At 40.1% G+C, this 17,589-nt stretch overlaps 1 protein-coding gene across 1 annotated transcript; it reads right to left on the bottom strand.

Moving 5' to 3' along the window:
• Nucleotides 1-1,853: 1,853 nt before the first annotated feature.
• Nucleotides 1,854-12,948, bottom strand: c12h10orf71 (chromosome 12 C10orf71 homolog). The gene is made up of 6 exons (XM_077582486.1): nt 10,993-12,948; nt 9,325-9,498; nt 8,359-8,829; nt 7,986-8,127; nt 3,983-7,502; nt 1,854-3,445 (listed from the first exon to the last, which is right to left on the bottom strand). Exons 1-6 carry the CDS (start codon nt 12,946-12,948, stop codon nt 2,641-2,643), a joined length of 7,068 nt encoding a protein of 2,355 aa, XP_077438612.1. The 3' UTR covers nt 1,854-2,640.
• Nucleotides 12,949-17,589: the final 4,641 nt, after the last annotated feature.

Genomic DNA, 17,589 nt, shown 5'->3' with positions numbered 1-17,589 from the left:
TGCTTTATTGGGCGGCCTGAATTGCTGAGGCTGGTGCTTCTGCTTGTGCTTCCAATGCCGCCAAAACCAAATGGAATGACACAATGTTAACTCTATGCCAGAGCTTCTTAACCTTGTTGGAGGTACTGAACTCCAACAGTTTCCTATGCGCATTCACCAAACCCTTCTTGATTGGAAAATAAAATGTGATTTATTTATTTCAAATTCAAGACATAGGCTTTACTTTACTGGCGAACAAAATGAACAGGGAGAGTAACCTTTTTATTGAATCTGGCTCTCTTCACTTTAGATTCAGAAAGTGTTGTGTTTTTGTATTCTTCATCTACATCCAGTTTAAGGAAGTGTTCCTTTACTTTTGCTGTTTTTGTGTTGATTTTGAACTGCTCCAAATGATGATTTTAGTACCAAAATTCAAAACAAGGTATTAAGAACATTATTTAACAACATTTCCTATCCACTCCTGTCTTATAGAAATTCTATCTTAAAATCATTTTCTAAAGACACTATTTACCTAATTAAGAACTAAATATTTGAACTCTCCAATAATTCCCAAAGCCAAAGAGGTCAACTGTAGCCCCTTCATCTGGGTCTGGACTCGGAAGGGTTAATGTTATAAATGTGTTGTTTTTTTCCCATCTAATTACTTTGTGCAACAGTGATTTGGTATTGAAACATCTAAATGTATTTTTTGTGATGAAGTAGGAACAACTGTACATCTGTTTTTTGATTGTATGTGGTCACAGACATTGTTGATCGATACGATTGGCTGCATCAGAAAGTTTTCCAATTAAGATAATTTTCTCAAGAAGATGTATCTTTTAGTGTTGTTTTGAAAGATTTTAATGATGACTATCTGGTTAATGCTCTTCTTATCCTAGGAAAAAAAATTCTACACAAATGTAAAATCTTGAAGGTGAAACCTAATTCATACAATTTACATGAGTTTCTCTTAGACTGAGGAAAAATAGAAATGCCATTAAACTTATTTGTATAATTGACAAATACATGCTATGTGAAAAGCCCTAGCTATTTTTTTATTTGTATTTTTTTTTCATGTTTTTTATTCTATTTTATTTTATTTTACATTGTATACTGGTTCCCCTTAGAATTTTGTAGTGTGCTATGACAAAATCCTTTATTTTTGTGTATATGGTTATCTTTGACAGTTGTTCAATAAAAGAGAGAAAAAAAGATGATTTTAGCATAGTTGTGTGCTGTTATCTTGTCCTTTATTTTTTCATACCGTTTATCCTCATTGGGGTCAGGGGTGAGATGGTGACAGAAACCTTCCGAAAAATATGCCTAAAAAGTAGCACAGTAATAGTTTCACACCGTCATGTTTTATTAAGTTTTATATTTTACAATTAACAGAGGTTACCTTTTACACTTTAAAACATTACCAATACGGTTACCTGCAATAACGACTTTATGATGGCAACAGTTTAAGTTAACCTTGGAGGTCAAACGGAAACCCTATATGTATTGTGTTTGACCTTAGAGGTTCCACTGTATGCTGTGATATGATGTGATCTGTTAACAAGTGTATCATCAATTTAATACTTTCTTTGACATTTTGCTTAAGTAACAGTGTCTTATTATTCACACGTGATTTCTGAGGGAATTGCATTTTCTTTTGTAAAATGTTGAATACAAAACAATTAACTACCGCTCGAGGAATGTGGAGCCCACTTGGGGTCACTACTCACTATCAGTGTTCATTTGTATCTGAATTTGACAGTCTAGGGAAATCAAAGAAAATTTATTTTTATTCTGTCATTAGATCCCACTGGCATCGTTTGCAAGGATTCAAGCATTTGGTTCAGTTCCATGCAGAAATAAAATGACAACACGAATATGCTGCAAAATCTTTCTTTTGTTTATTAACTCTCCTAGGACCTATCGATGCACTCTAAACAGCCCTTCACAATTGTTGTACGCAATCAGCAGAAAAGATGTTTAATTTCAGTCATTCAGACCCAGGGAACATTTCAAGAGTCAAAACAGGTGAAAGTAATATCTTCTTATTGCATTTTCAAGTCACAAAATGAAATCTGCAGCAGTCAGGTGAGTTCTGAAAGGTAGTCATTTGGCTGAGCAGTTATTCTGTTAAGTCAAGTGTATTTTTAGTACGTCACACTGCTTTGTTTCACAGCAAAACACAACTTCCAACATTAAATACCGACTTCTGTATGACACTTTACAACAGCTTCTTATAGTACTTCATTAAACGGTGCTTTACATCAGCAAAACCTTCACTGGCATTACACATTACAAGACATGCATCACAAAAGCAAAAGTTGTACTTTGACAGTGTTTACATAAGGGAGATGCTTTAGTATCTCACATTCATAAAGGGCAATGGAATGGTGAACTCTGTTGCACAAGCTTTAGCCCAATACATTTTAGCATGAGCAATGTAACATAATTTCATAGGGACAAACTGAAAATATTCATAGACTTTTTTTTTCCACATGAAAAACATTGCTACATTTTAGCATGAGCAATGTAACATCATTTCATAGGGACAAACTGAAAATATTCATAGACTTATTTTTCCACATGAAAAACATTGCTGTATTGCATTGTTTACACTGCCATTCACCACAATAACAGTGTTTTTTTTTTCATTTCCCCCAAACCTCACCAGTCGGTCATCTCCATAAAATCATCCAATTCACTCATAGATATTATATCACATGGCTGGCACCTTGAGTGGGCTGAATTATCATTTTCACAAAGGCTTCCTGCAAGCTGTTTGTTTGTGTTACACTCTGGGAAGGAATCGTGCGTGCTGTAAACAGTGTTTTGTATTTTGTTTGTCTCATTTACTGTATCCATGTAAGGTGTCTGCTCGGGGCTGGAACATTGACCTTCAAATTTCTGGCCAATTTCACTGGATTGATTTGTTTTACAGTTATTTTTGAAAAACAGTTCCTCCTGGACTGAAATTTTTGAGGGTGGCGTTTGGGAAGGCATAGAGGAGATACCTTTGTAAACTTGTGGATACGCTTGGTAGCCTTTATAAAATGTGAAAGGATTCTCAGCTGGAGAACTATGTGAGATAAGCTCGTGTTGCTGCTGGAGCTGCAGTTTGGGTTGTAAATTCAGCTGAGGAAACAGTGGCTGGGTCAGCACAGGCTGGAGATGAGGTTGAAAGATGTTCTGGCCAGACTCACGGACATTGAGCTGAACATACTTTCCCGTCTCTGGATCAAAGAAAGTCTTCATTTTCACCTCGATAGGTGCATCTACAAGAAAGTATTGGCCAGAGCCAAGGTCTTGCAACACCTTGCGCTGGGTCAGTGGATAGGACTGGGGATAGCTTGACTCTACATGGTACTGTGACACTGGAGCTGGGTGGGTAGCATAATGGACAGTGGGAGAAGAAGGAACATGTTGAACTGTCTTTGGAGCAGCAGGGCGGGTAATCTGGGCAGAAGCATGAGGGGAGGACACTGGGACTGGCAGTGAGATGGGTGCAGTGACATGAGGGGTGGCAACTGGATGAGAGACAAGGGCAGGCATGTAAGGGAAGGCAACTGGATTGGCTACAGAAGCAGTGACATGAAGAGCTGCGGGTAGATGGGTTACAGGTGCAAGGACGTGAGGGGAGGCAGCTGATTGGTTCACATGAGCTGTGGTGTGAAGAGTTGTGGCTGGCTGGGATGAAGGGGCAGGATTGTGAGGGGAGGCAACTATGTGCATTATGGATGCAGTGGAATGAGGTGAGGCAAAATGATGTGATGTAAGTGAAGTTACATTAGGGGATGCAGCATGTCGGGACACGAGGGTGGTGGCATGAGCAAAGGGAACTGAATGCAGTCCAGGTGTAATGGAATGAGGGGAGGAAATTTGATGTGATGCAGGTGCAGTGACAGGTGGGGAGATGGGTGAGGCGGCATGAGCACTGGTGACTGGGTGTAATACAGGTTTAGGGGAAGGAGAAGCAACTGGGTGCGACATGGGTGGAGTGTATTGAGGGTATGATACAGGTGCAGTGACATGAGGGGAGGTGACAGAGAGGGAGACAGGGACCGCGGCATGAGGAGAGGCATGGAAAGTGAGGCGTGAGTGCAGGTTTTCTGTGTGTGTAGAGGGTAAGCTAGGCCCAAATGTCGGTGCATGGGTGAGGGAGACGGGAGGGGCAAAATGCGGAGAAGCCATTGCATGGCGGTTTGAGGACCGTACCTCAGTGGAGGCAGAAGCAGGCCTACTGGTGGCTTCCTGTTGTGGGTTCTCTGCAGGGTTGCTTGCTGCACTTTGTGTCACATCTTTCCTTATCCTACGAGTCGTGAGTCTTTGTGCCCTGCGCAAGGCTTTGTCACTCTTTGGCGGAACCGCTGGAGGTTTTCCCAAACGGGACATATCACTGCTAAAACTGCAGGCTGATACAGGCCTCTCGTAATCATACAGCCCTCTCAAATCTGCTACGTCAGCAGCACCGGTGGAAAAACTCTGTCCATCCTCTGACATGTTACTGATGACCGATCGAGAGTCGTCCTCATCCAGAGCAATGCTTCTTCTGGAGAAGGGCCTGTGATGTGGGAGAGGAGCTGAGTATTCTTGTGATGATGCAGGCTGAGAGACAGAAGATTCGTTAATAGGAGTAAGTCGGTTTAATCCTGGGACTATGTCAGGATTGATGGGTGTTCCAGTGTTACGCCTCATTATCTCCTGTTCAACCTCTCTTCTCTCTGATCTCCCTTCCATCGGTGAGCCCACTCTGGGCTCTTCTGCAAAGTTCTTATGAAAGCGTGGTTTAACTGATTTAGTGAAAGAAGAACCTTTGGTGTTATCCTTCACTCTGAACATCAAGGGTTTGCCTCCGAGAGCAGGGGAAGAAGTATTGGAGCGTGGAAGGGAAGGAGCGGGAGATGGTGGAGCATGTGGCCTGTGTAACCTTCTGTGCGATCCAAAGTCTTCGGCGGGCACAGATGAATGTTTTTTTTGTTGGAGGGATAGCGGGGAAAGTGCTTGTCTTTCTTTGGGTTTCTTATCAGTAGAGGTGATGGTGTAGTACTGAAGAGCATCCATTAACAGTGCTGCACGTTTCTGCTCCTCACTGGTTGATGCTTTCTCTCTTTGAGCTGTTAAATGTTCTTCTTCACTCTTAGCCGCGATATCATCGTCTTTTAGCAGCTCTTCAGGTGCAATCGCCCTCTCACCTTTGGCCAGTTGCTCCTCTTTAAGTTTTGCACTAGTGTTTGGCTTTTCAGCAGCATCAGTTGTGTCTGTGTTGTCACGTGTCATCTGTTCAACCTTTTTTTGCTTTTCTCTCCTCTGTGTATCTCTGTGGTGCTCTTGAATCTTTTTGATCCTAGTCTCCTCCGCAAGCCTCCTCTCCTCAATCCTTCTGGCTAGACGTTGCTCCTCCATGAGCAGAGCTCTTATCTGCTCTTCCTCTTGAGCAGTTCTCTCTCCCAGTCTTTGTTCCATTCTGTTCCTCTCTCCAACTGATATGCTTCCTCCCATTTGCTCTTGGGCTTTTAGTGTCTTTCCTCCTTCTCTTTCAAATCTTCTTTCATCCTTTATTGCATTTGTTCTCCTGCTCTCGATTTGTTTTCCCTTTCTTTCTTCCTCCATCTTTTGTGCTGTTTCTTTTAGTTTTTCCCACCGTGCTGCTTCTCTTTGTGCACGTCTTCTCTCTTCTGATATGAAAGCTCTCCTTTCCTCTATCTTAGCTTTTATGTCTTCTGCAATTGCATCTTCCCTTCTCTTGGAAGCTCCTTCTTTTTGCTGTTGTTTTGCACTCTCCTCTCGTTTGGCTTTTGTCTCTTCTTGAAAAGTCTCAAGGTTTTCTCTTCTTGATTTTTCTATTTTTCTTTCTCCTGTTGTGTCTTTATTTACAACGTTTCTTATTTTTGAAATACTATCTTGATAAATTGGCTCCACAGTGGGTTTTGTAGAAGAGTTTTTATCCCTGAGCACCAAACTATTAATTGAGGTCAATGATGACAATTTTTCATTTGGATTTGGAGTATCAAGTTGGTTTTGTTGTTGTGACTGAGGACTTTCTCTTGGTAGGTTAAGTGAGGCAGATGGTGTTGGTGCTTGCATATGATTAGTACTTTGTTGACCAACTAGTTGTCCATCAACCTTAGGGACCTCTTCTCTGTTGACCTCATTTTTAACTTGAGCTTTAGGATTTTTTCTGTGTGTGTGCAGTTGTAGCTGTTGTTGCAAAACTCCCTCATGGTCTTTGACATCAGAAATTGTTTTGTCTGGTCGATCCTTCTCTCCCAGTTTGAACATCCCTGTCCGCTGATGCTCTTTCTCAGTTATGGGAAACACAACGGGTTTTGGCTCTTTGTTGATTTTGGTGTTGACCTCTGTCTTTTTTGGCACACTTCTGTCTTTCACAGATTGCTCTTGTAGGTCAGCAGTGAATACAGGGCGTCTGCTATGACGTGACTGTATCAGTGGAAAGAATCCTTCTTTTTTGTGTGGAGGGAATTCCTGAATTGTGTTTTCTCTGTCTTCTGAAACAATGACTTTTAATCTGGCATAGTCTGCCAAGGCTGATATCTCAGGAATTGTAGTCACTCTGTCCTTTGGTTTTGATTTCACTTCTGTCTCTTGCTTTGTTGGCTGTGAATTTCTTGCGTTATGCCTTTCCCTTACTGATAAACTTGATCTAAACTCTGGCTGCTGTTTTCTCACATCCACTGTTTGGGCAGACGCCATCTTTTCACAGTTTTGTAATTCTGAAGGACGATCACTTTGAGAGTTCTTATCTGTTACACCCTTTGTGTGTTTTTGCATGCTCTCATTTTGAACTCTTATTGGGGAAGATGCTGACATATTCTGATCTGATGGTTGGTCAGAATGTTCCATCACCTTGGAAACACCTGAGACATCTGTGTGTGTGTTATTTTTAAATGGTGCTTCAGGTATCCCTTGAACTTGGAAATAGTCTCCCTCACTGGCTTGTATTTTTGATACAGGGATCTGTCCTATGTCAGTCTCCGTGTCTTCTCTTGTTGTATTTATGTTATTGTGTTGATTTATGGTTTTCATTGAATCAGCCAATTTTCTTACACTGTCCAATACATCTTGTACACTCAGTTTGTCTTCAAACTTCTCTTTCTTCTGCTCCTCACAGCCTTCTGAAGCAGGATATTTAGTTTGAAGATTTTTGATTGATGTGCTCATGTTTTCACCCACACTAGATGAATCTTCATGTTGATGTTCCTCAACAGCAGCCACATCAGAGCATGTTGTGCTCTGATGTTTGTCCACACTGTCAATCTTTATTGCTGCTGGTAAAACTCTGATGACGATGTTGTCTATGTGAACATCTTCCAACTGATTCATTATTCCCAAGTTTGACTCTTTGTGTTTTGAGTCTTTTGAGTTTTCAGTCTTAATAAATTGGGGGGTGCTACTGTCAATTCTGTTCACTTCCAATAGGGGTGCACTCTTATCCTCTATGTCGCAGATTTTAGATGGATTTATGGCAGGTGCCACATCCTCTTCCAGGGATGGTGTGACAGATTGAGTTTCTGCAACAGCCTTATCGGAGTTGAGTCCTGAGTTTATTACTTTGGCTGGGACTTGCTTTAATTGTGGATTAATTTCTTTAGTTTGAATTTCCTCTTGATCTTTGTGGCCGTTCTTTGCTGAGTCGAAGGTTTCAAATTTGCATCCTGCCATTTCTGATGTTGTTATGTCCTGTTTATAGTGAGGGAGTTGAATTTCGGCTGGTGCTTTATTTATAGAACTTAAAGTGAGTGTGGGGGTCACATCTTTTCCACACATAGGTCCTTTAACTTGTATTTTACTTTGGGGTTCTGCATTGATATTAGAGTACTGCTGCAAGGGAGAGGCCATTTTCACATTCTCAATTACAGTTTTCTCTGTGGTTTCCTCATGATAAATATTCATACCAACTTTATTTGGAGTTTCCTTTTCTGTAGGATGAGTTTCCTTTCCGGGTGTTGTGTTAATATGTATCAAACATTCACTCTTCTTGCTCATTTCTCTACTTGCGCTGAGGAAGGATGTGTCAGGCTCAGCACTACTTTGTTTGCTCTCCTCAGCATTCAACACTTTGTGATCATTCTTCACTTTTTCAGTCACAATGATTCCCATAATTTGCAAACTGTCCTCTGCCACAGAGCTCTTAGTCTGCCCAAAGACAAAGTCATTGTGAACTACTCCCTGTTTACTTGCAGCTTGCGGTGACTTCATTTTGTCACCTGGTGCATCAGATTTGTGCATAAGTGATTCCAATTCTAGTTTTTCTGAGTTTTCATCAGGCTTTACTACAGTTTTTTCTTTGCTATACTTTGATTCCTGATCTTTATTTTGTATTGTTAACCCGATTTCATGGTGTTCAGTGTTTTGCTCTGTGCTCACAGAATAACCTGGTGTCATTTTCATCTCTGTGGGTGCAACTTCAGTTGTGGGGTCGTTGCTCTTCATGGATTCTGTGAGAAGTTCCTTCTGCAATTGACTGACAGTTTTATTGCTTTCTCCTTCAGAGCTGGGAGGAGCCTTGTCCTCTATTTTTGATGATCCCGTCTGATGTTTAGTAGTAATATTACTGGATATTGAGATTCCATGGCCTCCGAGCATCTCGTGTGATGGAGGTTTCTGCATTAAATGAAGATTCTGACTGGCTGTTAGTGGTTTGGTAGCGGTTTTAGATGTGAAGACCTCTCGTAAAGCAAAACCTTCCATCAGCGCTGAAATCTCTTTTTCAGCATGAGCTTTTATTTTGGAAGTAAGAATCTCCTGTTTTGTCTGAGTTTTCTCTTTATGAGGCATTGCTTTCAGGCGCTCTGATTTATGTTTTCTTTCAGGATTTCGAACAGACGCTGAATTTGTCTGTTGTAAAACAGCAGGATGACAGTCAGAATAAGATGTTTCCAATTTTTTAAATGTGTCTTCCTTTCCAGTATCAGAAACCGTGTCACCAGTTGCTTTTATGTCTGCACAAGAAGATAAATTGTCTGCCTGAGATAATTTGAATTCTTTGGATGACTCACTGTAGATATAAAGACTCTCATTTCCTTTATTAGAGTTGAATTTCTCCTTATTATTGGTTTTACCAAAGACTATGGGATAGTCACCCTTTGATTTGTTGGTATTCACTTCTGCAATATCAAAAGACACAGATGATGGAGTTACATTGCCATCTTTTGAAGAAATGTTTGCCCCTGATGTCATTATGTGTGAAAGTGAATTACTAAAGCCATATTTCTCTCTCAGACTTTGATAATAATTAGTCCCATGGTCGTCTTGATTTGTATTAGATGCTATTTTAGCAGCTGAATTGTCCCTATGTTGATGTGCTTGTTCTGTCTGTTGTATGGCCGTCACCTCGACAGAAGCATATTTGTTTGCAACAAGTTCCTCCTTAGTGATAATTGTACATCTGACTTTCCCCTTATGTTCTGCATTCATTTTCTCCTTTATCTTTGCTAGCTCCACTTTAGCTTTGGCTAACTCAATTTTTACACGGTCAACTTTATTGGGGTCACTCTTGACGTGATGCTGCATTGTTAGGATTGCTGTGGGCTTTGTTGATCTTTGCTTTATATGTTGGTGTTTTACTAGTACTACTTTAGCCAACTCCATGTTGGTTAGCTCCATCTTAGCCAATTCTGCTTTTCTGGCAACAGAATTTTTCTCTGTGACATCATAAATTTCTTCTTTAGGTTGAACGCTGACTTGTGATTCTTTCTCAGCTTTCATTTCATTTTGCTTGTTCTTTCCACTGCACACTTCCATTGTGCTAGTGTGTTCTGTTTTAGCTTGTAGTTGAGCTTTTTCCTTGCTGACTCGCTTTGCTACGGTTTGTTTTGCTCTGACTTCCTCTAACATTTTCTGTTCACCTTCTTCTTCAATTCTAGGTGTTTTTTCCTCAACCTCATCCAGTGTGATGTTTTCTTTTTCAGAGGGTTGAGTTTTAACGGACTCTAATAGTCTCTGTTTGCCGTTAAGTTCCTCCAAGTCACCTTGGTCTCGTTCACTCACACACTTCTGCGCACTTCTTATCTGTTCAACTTGTACTTTTACGTCGTTAATTTCTTCTTTACCATCTCGAACTTGAGTTGGAGCTCTTGTTGGTGTCTCACAGGTTCTGTCTTTTTGTTTTCCTTTCATCTCCTTATTTTTTGGTTCTTTTGCCTCATTTTGTCCCGATTTGACCTTGTCTGTTGTTTTATCAGTCTTTTCTGCCTTAACTGAACCAGTCTGCCACAAAGCAGACTTGTCTTCGGGATGCTCCCCATGAGCCCACTGCTGAATTTTAGACTGCTCTGTTTGTCTCTGCTCTGATTGTATTTGTTTTGATGTATTTTGTACAGCCTTGAACTCAACCAAATGCCCATCCTTCACTTGGTGGACCCTTTCTGTCCTCTCATGAGCCGATAACAAACGGTTTTGGCTATTTGATGAGTTTTGTCTCTCAGCTGCTTTTGGCTGTTTTTCCTTTAATGTTTGTGCACATACTTTTTTCTGATTTGTTTCTTGAGTTTGCATAGTTTTGTCAGTTTCTTTATTTCCATTTCCATTATTGTTCTGTTGTAAACAGCCCTCTATCCTGTCTTGTTCACAAAATTCTGGGTTTTTTACAGACATACTACGCTGTGGTGTCCCTTTGGCTTCTTTATTTGCGTCCTGCTGACTCTCTCTTCTGCGGCTATCTCTTGGTGATCTGATCTGCTTTACGGTGTTAGCTTGCAGGTTCCCCTGATCATTTTGGTGTTGTTCTTTGAAAGGTGAGGTGTCTTGTTTCCATGGAGCTACAACTCCTTCCAGAGCCAATTGATTTGTATTTGGGGTATTTGGATGTCTCCACATTTCCTTTGAAACATTGCCATAATTGTGTTTGTTCTGATTTACTTGAACCACCTCAGTGGAATGCCTCACATTTGGTTCTTTCAAATGGGCACCTTCCCTTGGTAAGCAGTCTCTTATTTGACTGTTTTCACCCATTTGCCAGTTCACGTCTGTGGTGTTAAAAGATGATTTATGTGTGTATACCTGCCCTCCCACCTGAATGCCAGCCACGTCCTGCTTAAATGGAACAAATAATGGCCAGTCTTCATTTAAATTCTGACCATTACTGTAATTTTCAGGTATGTACCCAGACTGATGGACTGTCCCATCTTGTCTCTGAGCTGTCTTGTAGTCTAAAACTTGCCTTGTATTGAGCTGAGAATTCATTCCAGGAGAAAAAAGTCTGGGGCTGTGATCAGATTTAATATATTGATGAGAGGCTCCATCAGTCCAGCTGGATTCCTGAACATCGGCTTGTAGATACTCAGGTATATCAATCACAATGTCTTTAGATTCCCAGAAAGGAGGTTCTCTGCTTTTTTCTGTTGTCTCACAGCCTTTAAATTTGGCAGGACTGTATGTACTTTTCACTCTCTTTCTGTTGTCTTTGAGATTGAAGAGCAGGCTGCTAGCTCTGGATTTATAGCTTGACGTCCTTACATCAGGTGTGGCCCCTCTGCTTTCAGAACGCACTGGAGGATGTTCCACAATTTGGGGAGAACCTGCATTCTGTCTACTTTCTGATGGCTCTGCTTGTGACATAGGAAGCAGTGGCAAAAGCAGCTGGCCAACATTGGAGGGAGTAACTCCATGTCTATTAGCTGTCTTCTCTGGATTGTTTTGCTCTGTCATTATTTTAATCTGTTGGTGAAGGGCTTCTACAGAGCTTAGGGTTTCCTGAACATAATAGGACATCTCTACAGTGGGCGATGCCGTTGATGGCCGTTGGGATGGAAGTCTGTTTGTTCCAAGACTCTGTGTCCTAATCCTTTGGGGACAATGTACCGCCTGCTCAGACTCGCAGCGCTTCTCCAATGCACATGCTTTCTGCAACCTTGTGGATGTTGAAATGGATCGTAAAGATGGGTTGGGAGCCACAGGGGCTATCATAGTCCTGTGGTGCCTTCCACTCCTCTCTTGAAACATTGAGGAACCGTTCATTTGGGATTCCAGTGAAAGATCCTTGTACATGGGTGTTTGGCCCCACTTAGGAAACTCTGAACATTGCATATACCTCGAGACTTCTCCTTGTTGGAACCTGTTATGGTCTTGCCATACTCTGAAGGGACTGAATTCGCTGTGTATAAAGAAGTTGGTATTACAGTCGAGTTGTGTCATCATATGTTGGTTGTTGTAGGTTAATCCCATAAAAGAAGATGCAGCATTCATGTGAGACACTGCAGCTTCTTCACTGGAGTAAAGGTTGTTGGCCTGGGATGAGAACTGGCCAACCATGGAGAAATGACCATTAGTAAAATTTTGCTGATAAGGTGAAGGCATGTTCATCAAGTCTGGTCTGTTCCAGCATGCCTCATCATTCCACTCTCGGAGTTGATCTTCCATAACCGCTCCATCCTCAGAGTTAAATGCTCTGATCAGTGAAGAAACTCTAGAACGGCTTCTTCGATGCTGCAAACTCAAATCGGTGGCTCCGTTGCTAAAATAGCTAAGTGGATCTTCTTCAAGAGATCTGTCCTCCTGGGTCATTTCCATTAAGGACTGTTGGAATGTGGCAGAAACCCTCCCTTGTGTCCCGTCTCCATAAACATCCCATTGTGGATTTCTATTCATCTCTGCCCCATACATTCCATCATGGATCCAATCCTGTTCATACTGCTGCACCATCAGGCTGAAGCTCTCATGAGCTGCCCTTTTAAGCTCCTTCTTGTCACCATTCTCCTTTTCCAGTCCACTCTTATTGAAGGCCCTCTGTCTGTCCCTCTGGATGCAAGGTGAGGATGGACCCAGATCCGAGTCATTATAAACGGCCTCTTCTCCAATGCAGAGACTTCTGAAGGCTTTGTCTGTGAGGCTACGGACTTCGCGGTCAGTCTCATCCAAAAAGGATCCACCGCTTGAGGTGTCACTAAAACTTCCGTCGCTGTGCTTCCGATGTCCACCATTCTTCCGGTTTGAGCGACGTTTCTTCACTGACGTCATTATGCGGGCTTGCCAACAGTGAGCTTAGTCAGTCACTCAAACCGTCACCTCAGCAACTCATACAATTCTTCATTGCAGATGTCAAGAACCCTGAGTTCCGGGTCAAGCTACTAGGGAGCCGTGCATCTCAGTTGTCCTTCACCCAAATAAATCCTGGGAATTACCTACAAAACACAAAAAGTTGGAATTACCGTTTTATCATCCTTAGATCATGTTTTAATTAAGCGAATGGTGCTTTTCAATCTCATGCCTCCTTGGTTTTGAACACTAGAAGTTATTTCTGTTGGTTATCTTTAAGAGAGGCCTCAGATTTCAGCAACATAGATTTATTAACAAACAGCGACAGAACAAAGTTCCGTCAAAAGTAGGATGAGAGACAATACAATACATTAAAGGCTAAACACAATTGACATGTTTCCAGGAACTAACACTATGAATGAATGAATGTTATTTCTCAAACACACATATATATAAAAAAGAAAAGAAAAGTAAGATTTTATATATATATATATATATATATATATATCAATTGTGAATAAAAACTGAATACAATTATGTGGAAGTGCCAAATTTTGTTCAGAATATAACATAGATGACAGGTCAAAAGTTGAACTGAAAAAATGTATTATTTTAAGGGGAAAATATGTTGATTGTAAATTTCATGGTGCCAACAATATGTATATATGCTCAAATATATTAAAAAGCATATAAAACATAAAAATATAATTAAAAAATATCTATATATATATATATATATATTATACTATTACAGTGAAGCTAATATTGACACTTAAAATAAACATCAGAACAAGACACTATTGAACCACACTCATGGGCAGGCAGGTCCGACAAGACACACGGCAAACCAACCTTACCCAAGTCATAAATCACAAACTAAAATCACTATCACACAAAGTCCAAAAATCATAAAATCACCAGTGCAGGCAGCAAATGTGGTTTGTGTTGTGTTGCTTTTTGATGCATAGCTTTGTCTCCATTCCAAATTACTACAGTTTTTCTACTGTACAGTATGTCATTCCCAAAACAGTCTTGTAAATCTCTCCACTCAATGAGTCTGACCTTGCCGGGTGTGTTTGGGAAATTTCTCACCGTTGCTATGTGCACCAAAGACAAGCTCACGTGTTACTTTGGCAAATCCAATTGTCTGCACCAGCTTTCTGCCCTTAAATGAACCTAACCATGCACACATGTCCGCCTCCCAGTGCAGAGGACGTGAGATCGAGTCCGGGCTTCGGCCTTCCTGGGTGGAGTTTGCATGTTCTCCTTGTGCCTGTGTGGGTTTTCTCCGGCTACTCCGGTTTTCTCCCATTTTCCAACATGGCAGGTTAATTGAACACTCTAAATTGTCCCTAGGTGTGATTGTGAGTATGAATGGTTGTTTGTCTGTGTGTGCTCTGCGGTTGGCTGGCAACCAGTTCAGGGTGTACCCCGCCTATTGCCCGAAGCCAGCTGGGATAAGCTCCAGCACCCCCGCAACCCTAGTGAGGAATAAGCGGTTAAGAAAATGGATGGATGGATTAAAAAAAAATCATATTGGTGACGTCAGGCCCAAACTTCCTATGCCACAATTTGGCAAATTTGATTTTATCACAAATCTTTACTCATAGTTACTACACGTGTGGATGTGTGGGTATCATTTTTACCAATAATTGACCAATATAAAGTGTGAAAAAGTCTGGGTAAAACCTGGATTAATAGCCAACCTTACAACTGTTCGGAAGACGTCCTAAAAATTATGACACCGCACTGTCCATACTGAAATCCATTAGTGAATTATTTTTGGCTGAACAGCATAACATAACAGCAAAATGTTCATTGTGAATTGTTTATAATCATCTCTGTACCTGCTGTCTATTTGCATCAAAAGTCATTTTACATTCTCTAATACGTTCAAGCACTGCAATAGCTGCCATGGTTTTCTTAAAAATGATCAGAAATTGTGAGTCTTTTCTTTTATAAATGCTTTCATTCAGAAGCAGCAATAGCATCACATGCATGCTATTGGGTTTTATTTTTGCGGCCAAACTCCAGGTTCATTAATATCTTCTTACCTGGAAGCCATCCAGAAGTATTTAAAGCACATCTAAGCTCTACAGCTCTGCTGCCACGGTGCACCTACGTCACATAGAATACTTTAAACTTGCATCATTTAAGTCATTTTAGTTGCAAAAGGATAATAAGCACAAAATATTGTTCATGCGCAACAATTAAATGTAGTTTACTTTTATGGTGGCTGTTGGAAGATTTTTTTTTAATTATATTTTTTTGGTAATAAAATCAAGTTGTGGTTAGATTCGGGGTCATTATTACATGTGACTGGTTTATGTGTGTACAGTGAGAGGCCTCTGATTTGAAAATCTAACACTACAGTGAAAGGTCCAAACGTAGACAAAACTGCAATAATATTTTTACTTTTGTCAGTATTTCTAAATGACGTTAGATTGTAATCAATCTGTTTACAATACTTGCGTTCAAATCTCGAAATTTACATAATGTACTAAATAAGATTAAGGATATTTTCAGAGCTCTTAATTGTCCATCTAGTCTTCATCTATGTACCGTAATAGAAATACCTTAAAAATAAAATGTCAAGTGAGGTCTTACCTTCCAAGTTTATATTCCATCTTTTTGGCCTTCCAGTGATTCAAAACTCCCCTCCCAAGAAAAGGCCTTGTTGATGGGAGGGGGTCCTGCCTTCACCCTCTAAGCCAAAGTCCTCTACGAAGTCCTCTTGGAGATCCAAGCGAGGAAGCGGGTCTTGGGCCGTGGCGCAAACATAAATAGAGGAGCTGTCCCAGAGAGAGTTTCCATCATGGGGGGACGGAATGGGGGGCTCGGAGCTGGCGTGCAGGTCTACTAGATCCTGTGGTGTCGAGTATCACATGGATGAAACAAACAGCCTGGCAACTATTTTTAAATGAGGACAGCTCACTCAGGAATGAGCTTTGGGCAGACTGGGAAATATTCACTGTGGATACATTTATGAGGAGATATGATAAAAAAATAAAAAATAAAAAAATAAAAATCACATTTCCTGTTATTATTTTTATGACACTTCAGTGGGCTTCTAATTTTGTGATAAATGGTTTCACGCTTACTGATCTACGTGGCGTGTCAACAAGTGTCCAAGCGTTCGTCAATACCGCTCAACATATTCTTTCATTTGATTTTCCAGTAGACCTTATCAAGGGCTAATCTACCCGACTACAGCTTCTCTCACCCCCCCTGGAGCTCAAAAGGCCATGAGGGAGGAAGGTGGGCGGGCCTGTGCCCTCCCACAGCCCGCTGCTATAATAGGAGATTGCAGCAGCAGATTGTTTCCTGGGATTCTTGGCGGGTGCACAGCCGGCGTGGCAGCGTGATGGACACACACACATGCGCTGCCCGGGTCACACACTCTCTCTGCATATTTACTACCACATGTACTGTACTGTTGGTCCACAAATATTTAGGGACTAATGGTCGGGCCAATTAGTGGTGCCGATATTTGGCAAATTGACAAATCTGAAGGCCGATAAACCTGGTATCAAATTGAGCGGCGAATGCTAGCAAACGTAGCGAATTTGGGGTTTTCGTTAGGGTACTTAAAATGTTGCAAAATGTTGCAAAGATGTTTACATTTTTTTTGTCGTAGATAAATTGCATTAAAATTAATTTGTCACTCAGCGAAATACCAGTTTAGGAGAGAAATTTAAAACTGGGTTACCCACAGGGAATTTTTTATTGATGTGTTTATTTTAATTTTCACTTGACTTTATAAAATATGTTGCTGACACTATGGGAAGTATCTCAGGTTTTATTTTTTAACTTTGTTTTAAATAACAACTACAAATTAAGAAATGTAAACAAAAATACGTGAAAGTTTAACATTTCAGTTATGTTGGAATTTTGGAAAACTTCTACTACTTTACAGTAGAAAACTTTAGGGAACTATTTTCTTGATTTGTTTTTAATTTAGCCTAAAATATGTTGATGACGAAGCCGCCCTGCAATTTTTATCATAATTTTAAAACAAAGCTGTCTACTCAAGTGTACCGTATTCACTTGAAAAATAAATAAACACTCCTGTTTTTCTGACAAATTCTGTGTCCTTTTTTTTTCAAGTATTTTATTTTATTTTTCTGCTTGTTTAGTATTTTTTCTGTTTTGTGCATATTTTTTTCTGTTTTTCTGAATAATTTGTTTTCAGTTTATGTTTTTGATTTTTTTTCTGTCATAAAACAATTATTTAAAAAATATTACATTAAACAGAAAAACAAATATTGTGAAAAATAGTGGTGGGGGTGGGGAGGGGGTGAGTTGCTTTAAAATGGGGAGAAAATATTTAGTAAAACAGAAAATATTATTCGGGAAAAACTACAAAAAAATTCTAAAACTGAAAAATACATTTTAAAAAAATGTAAAACAAATATATAATACTAAAAAAATACAGCCTTCTGAATAATTTCTCAGAAAACAAAAAATATATATTTTCCAAGTGAATGCAATGCACTTTCATAATTCTCTATATGTTTAAAATTAAAAGAAAAACCTTCAATATGTTGACAATTTTAAAGGTTGTTTTAACAAACATACTTGATCGCATTTCAACTGAGTATTTTTATTGTTTTATTTAGACGC

The sequence above is a fragment of the Vanacampus margaritifer genome, chromosome 12 (genome assembly GCF_051991255.1).
Source record: "Vanacampus margaritifer isolate UIUO_Vmar chromosome 12, RoL_Vmar_1.0, whole genome shotgun sequence".
NCBI classification, from domain to species: domain Eukaryota; kingdom Metazoa; phylum Chordata; class Actinopteri; order Syngnathiformes; family Syngnathidae; genus Vanacampus; species Vanacampus margaritifer.
The sequence above is the reverse complement of the archived record's forward strand: the minus strand, read 5'-3'. Positions and strand labels throughout refer to the sequence as shown.

Bases quoted from the DNA above. Each gene is read 5' to 3' on its own strand.
- c12h10orf71 (XM_077582486.1), bottom strand. From the start codon at position 12,948: ATGACGTCAGTGAAGAAACGTCGCTCAAACCGGAAGAATGGTGGACAT. The intron at 9,499-10,992 runs GTATACACACAT...CTAACAATGCAG, and splicing joins GCATTCAGGTGGGAGGGCAG to CATCACGTCAAGAGTGACCC. The intron at 8,128-8,358 runs GTGAGCACAGAG...GTCTTTGGGCAG, and splicing joins AAATGACACCAGGTTATTCT to ACTAAGAGCTCTGTGGCAGA.